The sequence below is a fragment of the Phyllopteryx taeniolatus genome, chromosome 4 (assembly GCF_024500385.1).
Source record: "Phyllopteryx taeniolatus isolate TA_2022b chromosome 4, UOR_Ptae_1.2, whole genome shotgun sequence".
Lineage (NCBI taxonomy): Eukaryota > Metazoa > Chordata > Actinopteri > Syngnathiformes > Syngnathidae > Phyllopteryx > Phyllopteryx taeniolatus.
Genome location: NC_084505.1, coordinates 18,125,939 through 18,137,131, shown reverse-complemented (window position 1 = coordinate 18,137,131; position 11,193 = coordinate 18,125,939). Strand labels below are relative to the sequence as shown.

Sequence of the window (11,193 nt, the reverse complement as noted above, 5' to 3'; positions counted from 1 at the left end):
CATATCACGATATACTATATCAAAATATACAAATATTGTAAATACTATACATGCGTACTACTGTAATGACTAATTACATGTGAGAAAAAAAGATATACAGAAAGGGTAGCTAAGAAATGGGCTGATTGTTGAAAAGAACAGAGGACAATGACATGGTAATCCTATTTATAAAACATGCAATATTCTTTTTCATGCTTATCAAGTGTTTTCTACAAAGAAAAGAAAAGCAAATGTATTTATATAGCGCATTTCATACACAGCGTAGCTCAATGTGCTTTACCTAATTAAAAGTGTTTAAAAACAAATTTAAAAAACTGCTTATAAAGATTTAAAACAAAGTGAAAAATTAAAATAAAAGGACAAGCGCTAAGCTCACAAAAAGAAGTACATATAAAGTAAAATAAGACGCTTTACAGTGCACTTCCATTCAACACAAAACGAAAGTATCACGGGACGTGATTAGCAGCATAACAAGTCATTAAAGAGTCTCTTTGCACACTTTTTTGTTATGTTTACTTCTCGTCAAGTGTCAAATGTTGTTTTTGTATCATCAAGTGATGTTTTTTTATTTATAATTTAAAAGCTCACAAGTGCCCTCAGGAGACGCCTGTCAGTCACAGCTCAGGGACACTCAGTTGTTTTTGTTCATACTTTTTCAAAATCAACCATTAAAAGTAACCATCAGACCAAAATACCCCCACCCGCGTGTAGCATGAGTCACTTAAAATGTGTTCCATTGCTGGTGTAAATAAAAGTTTCAAAACAAAAAGATTCAACGCAAACGTATTGTACAACCCCAATTCCAATGAAGTTGGGACATTGTGTTAAACATAAATAAAAACAGAATACAATGAATTGCAAATCATATTCAACCTATATTTTATTGAATACAATACAAAGACAAGATATTTAATGTTCAAAGTGATCAACTTTATTGTTTTTAGCAAATAATCATTAACTTAGAATCTTATGGCTGCAACATGTTCCAAAAAAGCTGCGACAGGGTCACGTTTACCACTGTGTTACATCACCTTTTCGTTTAACAACATTCAGTAAACGTTTGGGAACTGAGGACACTAATTGTTGAAGCTTTGTAGGTGGAATTCTTTCCCATTCTTGCTTGATGTACAGCTTCAGCTGTTCAACAATCCGGGGTCTCCGTTGTCGTATTTTACGCTTCATGATGCGCCACACATTTTCAATGGGAGATAGGTCTGGACTGCAGGCAGGCCAGTCTCGTACCCGCACTCTTTTACTACGAAGCCACGCTGTTGTAACACGTGCAGAATGTGGTTTGGCATCGTCTTGCTGAAATAAGCAGGGGCGTCCATGAAAAAGACGTCGCTTGGATGGCAGCATATGTTTTTCCAAAACCTGTATGTACCTTTCAGCATGAATGGTGCCTTCACAGATGTGTAAGTTACTCATGCCATTGGCACTAACACAGCCCCATACTATCACAGATGCTGGCTTTTCAACTTTGCGTCCATAAGAGTCAGGATGGTTCTTTTCCTCTTTGGCCCGGAGGACACGACGTCCACAATTTCCAAAAACAATTTGAAATGTGTACTCGTCGGACCACAGAACACTTTTCCACTTTGCATCAGTGCATCTTAGATGAGCTCCGGCCCAGAGAAGCCGGCGGCATTTCTGGGTGTTGTTAATAAATGGCTTTTGTTTTGCATAGTAGAGTTTCAAGTTGCACTTATGGATGTAGCGCCGAACTGTATTTACTGACATTGGTTTTCTGAAGTGTTCCTGAGCCCACGTGGTGATGTCCTTTACACATTGATGTCAGTTTTTGATGCAGTGCCGCTTGAGGGATCGAAGGTCACGGGCATTCATTGTTGTTTTTCGGCCTTGCTGCTTATATGCAGTGATTTCTCCAGATTCTCTGAACCTTTTGATGATATTATGGACCGTAGATGATGAAATCCCTACATTTTTTGCAATTGTACGTTGAGGAACATTGTCCTTAAACTGTTCGACTATTTTCTCACGCACTTGTGCCATAAAATTCCAAGTTAATGATTATTTGCTAAAAACAATAAATTTGATCAGTTTGAACATTAAATATCTTATCTTTGTCGTGTATTCAATTAAATATCGGTTGAAAATGATTTGCAAATCAGTGTTTTCTGTTTTTATATATGTTTAACACAATGTCCCAACTTAATTGGAATTGTGCTAAAAAGTTAAATCCAACCGAACTGTATTATGGAAGTAATTCTTTCACGTAACACCAGCACTAGAGGGAGCCCGCGTACCACTTGTGGTACTAGTACTAAATCACTGATTAGTCACAGAAATATACTGCCCCCAGGATGGCGAAGGTGCGAAACAGCAGCAGGAGCAGCACGCTAGGGGGGTTTACATGGAGCATTGTATTCTGATTAGAATTAGTTTAGAAGCCCAAACCGAATGAAAATGCTCCATATAAACACCTCAGTCGGAATAAACAGGCTGATTCCAAATAGGGTTTCATTCGGTTTCACAGGGGTGGAATTATTCCTTTTACCAAACCGATCAGAATCAAATTTCCCTCATGGAAATCGTGCATCAGAATGGAGCCATGCTGCGCTCTGTCTGCGCATGGGTAAATGTGCGGTGATGTCATCGTTTATGCATGTAAATGTGGCGGCTTCCAACTGGAGCTCGTACGCGACAGAGATCTTGTTTTCAACTCGTTCTAACTTGTTTTTAATCAAGCTGTTGTTTTAATAAAAGTGTAAAAAGAGTCTCAACTACTGTGCTAAATAGACGACGGACCTCCATCTTTAGAATTGACGTGACGTTTACGTTGACGTGCGCATGTTGAATGGCTGTTCCGATTCAAAGCAGTGCACAGTACTGTATATATCGGATCAGAATGAATCACGTCACATGTAAACAGTTGACCAGAGATCTTCAATCGGAATACAAAAAAGTCTGCATGTAAACCCCGCTAATGTCAATGGCCATAGAAGCATGAAATCATGATGCACAAACTGTTTAATTATTTACATTCTATTTAATGATGTCAATACATATGCTTTTATAAAGTACCGTATCAAAGAGTGCTATATTTCCTGTTAAGAAAACATTTTTGGATTTTGGGTGGGGGGGAGCTGGAATAGATTAATGGAATTTCCATGAATTTCAGATATTTCAAGCAGTGGGTCATACTGATGGCTTGTGTTACATGCAGTGCCACTGGTCCTCCATCGCCATGGCAACACCACCCACTACCCCTAAGCCATACACACACACACACACACACACACACACACACACAGTATTAAAGGTTGAAATAATATAACATGCAATACGTGTGCATGTGCGGGCGTACCAGGTGCTGTGACCGTTACGTGTGTGTGTGTGTCCATAGCAAGTCGTCGTATTGGTTGACCTTTGGCACCATGTGGTCCAGTCTGGCCTTCTGCTCACGCACGTGCACACAGGCACACACACCATTAGTGTATCCATAACATCATATTACATCACATAAGATAGCATAACATGTGACCAAGGTGTGTGTGTGTGTGTGTGTGTGTGTGTGGTGAGGAAGGTGACTCACCAACACGGTTGTTCTGGTCAAGGATTGGCTGAACGATTCGCCGTCTGGCATTGATGAACCTGAAATCTCTCTCATACACACACACACACACACACACACACACACACACACACATCAGTGGGAGTGGCAGGTCAGCAGACATTGCTGCTGCACTTGCCAGTGGTAAGAGAAAAAAAAAAACCTACTCCACTGGCATTTTTTTCTTACAAAATGCTTAAACAAGTAAAAATGTCTAAAAAAGTTAATTTTTAGGTGATGAGTCCTATTTTAAGTGTAATCAGATTAGTTTGAACTAGAAATAAGACAAATATTATTGGTAAGAATTTGAGTTTTTGCAGGGTGTTAAGTTACATTTTCTCTCAAACGACCACACAAACAAACGTCTAACTAACATCTAGTTGGGTTGTTGTTGTTGTTGTTGTTGTTGTTGTGCACTGACCAGTTGTTGACCTGCAGGATGGACAGGCCCGTGTCATGTGACAGCTGTTTCTTCTCATCCTCGCACGGATATGGATGCTAACACATGACAACAATGACAACAAGCAAGGCAAGAAATTAGGTTATTGAAGACTTGCATGATGATGAATCAGAATCATATTTATTGTCCAAGTATGTTAAAAACTATGGATGACTGAGTACTGATACCAGCAAGGCTTGACATTAATACCTGCCAACCTGCCAAATGCGGGTGAATTTCACCAACGTAGCCACTTTGGCGGGTTGTATTTCGATTGGGATCATTCAGCACCCCCGGAGTTTCGGTGGGAAAAAAATGACTTATAATCTAAAATTGTGTATGCCAGGTAACAGAATCGGGCCAATACCAGCTTTATTTCAAGGTATCAGGTACTAGCGAAGGCTGCCCATACCAGCCACTGATACTTAAGCCAAAAATAATTTGAGATAGAGTTAAGTCCTCCGCGCCAGTAGTGTGCGCTACACTGTGGCCGTTTGACACATTGGCGAACCATTAGGCCTATACACTAAAAATCAACCTGTAGAATATACCCCCTGTAATTGTCTGGCGACCAGTTTAGGAAGTACCCCGCCTCTCGCCCGAAGATAGCTGGGATAGGCTCCAGCACGCCCGCGGCCCTAGTGAGGATAAGCGGTACAGAAAATGGATGGATGGATGGAATATACCCCATAAATGTAGTGTAACCATTTGTAGCCACTTTAATTGGGTACATTTAAAGTGGTAAATAGTACCTAAAATCAATATCTATGAAATAAATACATTGGGTAAAGTTTACCTCACATTTTTGATTACAATAGGGCACCGTGCTGCCTCATAAAAGCATATTTTTGGGGCTTTTTTGCGTATCGTGCGTACTGACCACCAGGTGCTGGAAGAGCCACGCCCTCAAGATGTTGGTGGCCACTTCGGGGAAGACGCCTCGTTTCTTGTGGTCGTGTCGCTCGTCGTTCACATCGCAGCCGCCGTCGTTGTCGCCCGTGCTTGGAGACGCCACGCTCTCACCCACGCCGTTGCCTTGGCAACACAAAGTAAGGAAGTAGTTACCACCAGCTGCACCTTCGGTCCAACATGGAGGGACGTTTGTGCCACCGTACTGTCACAGTGAGACCTCATTGTTACACATCCTATCTTTGTGACCAAAGTAGAGACTGACAGGTTGAGCACACACACACACACACACGCACACAAAACTGTGTGCGATGAAGTCATGACCTGCCATGAAGTGACCTGACCTGCGTGTCTGCCATTGTCGCTATGGTGACCCGGCAGCATGAGCGGCGGCTTCCAAAAAGACGTCATTATGTCGTCGTCATCTCTACTCGTTAGCAGCTGAGTGATTGAACGGGACAAAGAAAGCATTCCAAACTTTTACAAATGTTCAAGTCAGAAAAAAATCAACTGGTGACACATTCAGTACACGACATGTTGTTCTACGTCAAATCATTTAATATGATTAATAAAGACTTGAAATCCAAATAAATCTACTGACATTGTGGTTATCCTCGTCGTCAATCACCAGATCGATCGGCGTATTTCCTTTCAGGCAGCTGGCGTAACGAGCGCAGAAGTTGTCGCACAACTCGTGAACCTGACGCACAAAATACACGTTACGTGCTCAAGTGTTGCATAGAAGTATTTCGCAAGTGTCAGTCAAAACAAAGATGATCACACTATTAGACAGAAAAATAAACAGCAGACATTTTGAATTGAGAAGATCATGAAACAGTGTACCTAATCAAATGGCCAGTGGATGGATGTTGGAAGGAATACTATAAACAGTAAAAGAGTTGAGGAAACTCTGGATTAGACTGGGAGTAGGATGGGATTAGACTGGAATGAGACAGAAATGAGGCTGGGAATAGACTCAGGTGAGGATGAAAAAAGACTGCAACTGTACACGGATGAACCTGGATTGAGGCTGAGATGAGACTGGGATTATATTGGGAAGAGAATTCGATAAATATGAGATGAGGCTAGGATTACACTGGGATGAGACTGATATTAGATTGGGATGAGATTGAAATGAGGCTAAAATGAGGTTGGGATTAGATGGAATGAGAGACTAGGATGATGCTAAAATTGGATTTTTATTGGACTGGACTTGGATTATTTTAGGAAGAGGCTGGGATTAAAAAAATAATAATCTGAGGCTGGGATTAGAGTGAGGTGGAGATGAGAAAATACTAGAATGGGACTGGGACGAGACAGCATTGAGACAGGGATTAGCGTGGGAAGAGACTCGGATGGTGCTGAGATGAGATTTTGATTAGAGTGGCGTGAAACTGGGACGATGATGAGATGAGGCCGGGGTAAAACTGGGAATAGACCGGGATTAGCCTCATGATCACGAGGAGGGATTAGGGAGCAGACCATTGGAAGGAATAAGAAGCTTGTGTGACCTTCTCCAGCTCCAAGAGGTGGAAGTGCAGCACTCGGATGGCTTGGATCATCTGTACACGCATGCGCGCGCGCGCACACACACACACACACACACACGCACACAATGACTACATTCATATAATAATACAGTGATAAAAATATTTAGGTTGAAATGTTCCCAAAATAAACTACACTTGGACCTTGATTCACGTTTACTTTATTCCGTGAGCAATCTTGCAATTGCCATTAATCCGTTTATATTTATAAAATATTTTATGTTTTTAATGAAGAAAATGGCCCCGTGTTGTGTTGTATTAAAAACAATAAAACAATAAAAGATGATGTAAAGAAAAATGTACTCATTTTACAAAGTACAATTACTGTAGATACTTTTGGCACAGGAATGAGCTGAATAGTTTAAAGTTGGAACGGTTTGAATCAGTCCAAACATTTTGAAATGATAATTACATATAAAAAATACATTTTGCACTTTTATTTTGAAATTTAAAAAAAAAAAAAAAAGGATTAGGAATGGGCTAAACAAAATCTGGGATTTTTATTTTGAAAATATTGCATCACCAAGGTAACGCAGAGATCTTTTGGTACGTCATTTGTGCAGATACGTTAAATGGTGCGTGCTGAATTCAAACAACAGAATAAGAAAGAATAAATACATAATAAACTCGTTAAGATAGTAAAATGTGCTTCTTGCTCCGCAGCAGCCCATAAAAATCCTTTGAAAGTATGAAACTCACCAAATGATCAAGCTCAGGATGACACGAAAACAACTTCTGAGATGTCCTCACCTGAGACAACAAACACACACGTCATCAAAAAGTCAACTAGTGACGACATCATCACAGTGTGACAGGAGCAGGAGGACGTTTCCATGGCAACGCACCTGCTCGGCGAAGGCGCTGATGTCGTCGTCGAAGGAGAGCGAGGAGCAGACGTCCTCCGCGGTCCCCCCGCGTCCCCCCTGCCGCGACGTCCATGTGGCCAGGTCGCACTTCCCCAGCAGCAACGCAAGCAGCGGGAACAGGGTGTGGCTAAGGCAGCGATGTCATCAAAGTGCGCCGACAACGACAACAAGTAAAGATCCTCAATATACCGCACCCACTGTGTTGGGAATCGTCGGGCCTCGGGTTTACCGAAGTGGATGTTCCAACAGTTTCAGCAAAGCTCGTGAAGCCCAAGCTAACAGGCCAGCGTGAGGCGGTGGTAGTGTGCCACTTGACTGCCTTGGAGTGTGCCCGCAAGTGCACAACGAATGACTGACACCTCTTTGGTCACGGCTTCTGTCTCTGATTGGTTGATCTGACTTGGGCGGTGGTTTCTTCTAAACTTGTGTTGATGACATTCACTTGCCCACGCAATGGGAAGTAATCATTTGATCTTCTGATGGTGTCAATTATGGGCTCACGCTCAAGTTGAAGTCAAGAAAATTCGCCGACCGGAAGATGAGATGCCAAAAAGCGTTTAGCTGACTTTGGCCCGAATCCACTGGTCGCCAGACACAGACCAACCATTCCCACTCACATTTACACCATCACTGAGTGGGAACTCCATCAGTGACCCTAAATTTGTCTAATTGCTGATAAGGACATGGGACACCTGTGTATAAACCTTCGAGTTTTACGTGAACTCTGAGCTCTTTGGTTTTGCGTGACTTACGAGGATTTTTTTTTATTTTTTTTGGTGGTCTTACCCGTAGATGGCGTCCTGCTCCTTCGTCACGGCAGCCATGTTTCCTTCACCATGGTGATGAGGCGGGTACGACACGGCGTGAAGATGATGATGGTCGTGTTGGGGAGGCGGCAGGCGTTGGTGGTACGGGACCACATCCGCGTGCTGCAACACAACACCAGTTTGCAAATACGGTGCACCCCCCGTTTATTGTGGGTGATGCGTCACAAAACCAATTGCTACGTTACCACACATGGCGCAGCAACACATACAAAAAGAGCATACGACAATACTCATAGATGTATATGGGACATTTGCATGTAATTTGATCTATAACGGTGAAGACATGCCCCACTGAATTTCCGTTAGAAAATTAATACATTTTACTAATATGCGTCTTTCGATTATTTATTGCCAGTTGTTATCCATCAAAAAAGGTCATAATTGTTTTGAGGAAAAAAAACCTTTAATGGCAAAATGTCTTTACCGTGAGGTGTCCAAAATTAAGTTTAATTATTTGCAATGTTTTCTGAAGATTCTAATTCCATTTGTTGATATATCTCCTATTGCTTAGTATACCTTTTCCATGAAATCTAACACGAAGACATCTTAGTGTCTTCAGAGTTCCTCTTTGGTTTCTTTTACAACAGCTCCTTGTTTGTCACTCAATGTTTATTTCCCGTTAATGCGAGACATTTACCCACAGAAAACCAAGATGGTATTAAAAAAAAAAAAACTGCTAAATTGCTAAGTTACAAATTGATTCGAAGTTGCTAAGTTACAAATGTCTTTGCCGTTATTGGTCAAATTAGATGTAAATGACATATATATATATATATATATATATATATATATATATATATATATATATACTATAAAGATTACTTGAGCTTCGTTGGGGACCTTCCCTGCCAAGTGCTGCCCGACGTTGTGTGTGGCGGAAAGTGGTACTACACTGGAAATGGTGAATTGCCTGTATACTGTAAAAATCATCATCCAAAATGATGGCTAAATGATGGCGATGTGACCCATGAACAGCAAGACTTTGTCACACACCGTGCTACAAACGCTAACCGGAGCTGCGCAGTTCCTTTCAACCACTTCACAACTTCAACAAGGAACCATTTAAATATTATATGATTGCGCATTGTGTTGAGAGGAAAAACAATGTCATCCTTTTTGGGCGGAAACATGAGAAAACCTGGAGGAATTCAAAGTGCCGAACACGTTGATGTCGGTCCAAAAAGCGACAGCAACAGAAGCGCTTCAATTCATATCACAAGAATAAAGTCACGCATTTTCCAGAAAGAGCGAGAGTACAGTCATGATCTTTCTTGTGAGAATAGTCATTTGTTTTTGCGAAGAAAGTTGGATATTTGTTTTCGACCAGTGTGGTACAAGTGCCATTAGTAGTACGAGGGCTCTCTCTAGTGGTACGCGAATGAACTACATAATTCAATACAAACTTGGAACTCGAAAACATCTTCAAGTGAAGCTTTTAGCTATGCATACAGCCCGTTTCATTTGTTTGATTTGTCATTTTTTCCCCCTTTAAACACAGTATATTTTTAAAGTGCAGTTCAGTCGTATTTAACTTTGAAGTTTAATATATTTGCATTTAATGTTGAAGAACTGCTTTGAAACAATTATTCAAGTACAATTTGTATCTAACTTGTATGTGCTGTACATTTGAATTGAATCATGACAAGTGTTTGTTTTTTTCCCATGACTATATTTAAGAGAAGTATTGATGTTGAAACTGCGCATAACATTACAGTGGCAAGTCAATTGTCTGAGAAGCATTGTTTGGCTCAAAAGTCACAGATCTTTTCTATAAAAGCCATAGTATCATGAGAATGGCTTTCAGACCAAAATACTGTACATTTTCAAGATGACTAGAATAATGGCATATTTACAAGACGAATTATGTAACATGAGGAGAAGGCAGAAAACGTGCAGGCGGTGAACACTTTCAAAAATACAACGGCGAAATTGTTTTCATGCTTCAAAAATGCACAACGTCACGAACAATCCAAATGTCATCATTGTCAAAGGAAAACAACCAATGAGATGAAAAGTGGGGAAAAAATGACATTTTCTTTGGATAGTTTTGTCGTCGAGAATAACTTTCCATTTTCTGATATTGAAAACGCGTCGAGTCGCAACTCCAAAAGTATCATCCGTAACTTTGCATTTTTTCCCCCCCCGCGAACCACAACAAAAGATGTCCCCTTTTGCCATATAACAACATTTCAAGGACTGTCTGTTCACAAATCAAGTTTGACCCAAATCAAATCCATTGATGAGAGTTCAATACAAATAAGCATCACTTCAAAGCCTATTAGACGTGTCTGGATCCCATTTCTCACTTGAAAGCTTCTCCAACATGACAATCACATTGTTGGACTTTGCAAACATTTTTCACGCACCTTTTGCTCCATCAAAGGTGGAAATGATTTTGCAGAGGATGACGCCGATGGCTCTCTGTGCACGGTGGAGCGTTCAAATACCCTCGTGCTGCTCATGCTGATCGAGTGAGAAACAAAATGGGGAAAGGGAAGGAGGAGGAGGAGGAGGAGACGTTTTTCTGGGAACGAGGGGGGAAAAAAAAGGTCCCAATTCTGCACCAATGGAAAAACGGCAAGAAGAGGGGGTTTCCACCAAGAACGGGTTCCCCCCAAAATCTGCAAATGTGGGTGGGAATTTGCAACTGCTAAATCACGACTGTTTTTGAGATGAAAGTTCAAGTGTTTCTGATTTCACAAAGCACTATTTTGGGGGGGGGGTTCAAGTCAAGATGACAGAAATTCAATTGGATATTCTTTTCAAAGTCAAAGGATGGATAGTCGCAAGATCCAAATGGTACGATTCCATTTTCTTCAAGATGACAGGAATCCAATTGGATATTGTTTGGACTGAAGTTAGGATATTCCAATCAGAACTATATGGAATATCTTCAGAATAAGGTGGAATATTTCCCAGATTTTTCAAAATTTGGAAGATTGAGATCATAATCTATAAAGTTGGATATTTTCAAGATGAAAAGGCATATAATCTTGAGGAAAAATTGTTGATATTCAGAATTGAAGTCTTA

At 40.8% G+C, this 11,193-nt stretch overlaps 1 protein-coding gene across 3 annotated transcripts; it reads right to left on the bottom strand.

The window, feature by feature from the left end:
* Positions 1–2,990: 2,990 nt before the first annotated feature.
* On the bottom strand, positions 2,991–10,802 carry meis1a (Meis homeobox 1 a). 3 transcript variants are annotated; one of them, XM_061770128.1, is made up of 12 exons: positions 10,529–10,770; positions 8,122–8,264; positions 7,315–7,462; positions 7,169–7,219; positions 6,434–6,484; positions 5,524–5,622; positions 5,267–5,363; positions 4,894–5,048; positions 3,996–4,072; positions 3,557–3,615; positions 3,329–3,418; positions 2,991–3,230 (listed from the first exon to the last, which is right to left on the bottom strand). In XM_061770128.1, the coding sequence occupies exons 1-12, from the start codon at positions 10,622–10,624 to the stop codon at positions 3,178–3,180; spliced, it is 1,119 nt and encodes a 372-aa protein (XP_061626112.1). In that variant the 5' UTR covers positions 10,625–10,770; the 3' UTR covers positions 2,991–3,177. The 3 variants fall into 3 exon arrangements, 2 of the variants coding, with proteins under 2 accessions (XP_061626112.1, XP_061626113.1); XM_061770129.1 differs by lacking the exon at positions 6,434–6,484 and having other exon boundaries at positions 10,529–10,773; XR_009788087.1 differs by lacking the exons at positions 2,991–3,230; positions 3,329–3,418 and adding an exon at positions 4,224–4,651 and having other exon boundaries at positions 10,529–10,802.
* Positions 10,803–11,193: the final 391 nt, after the last annotated feature.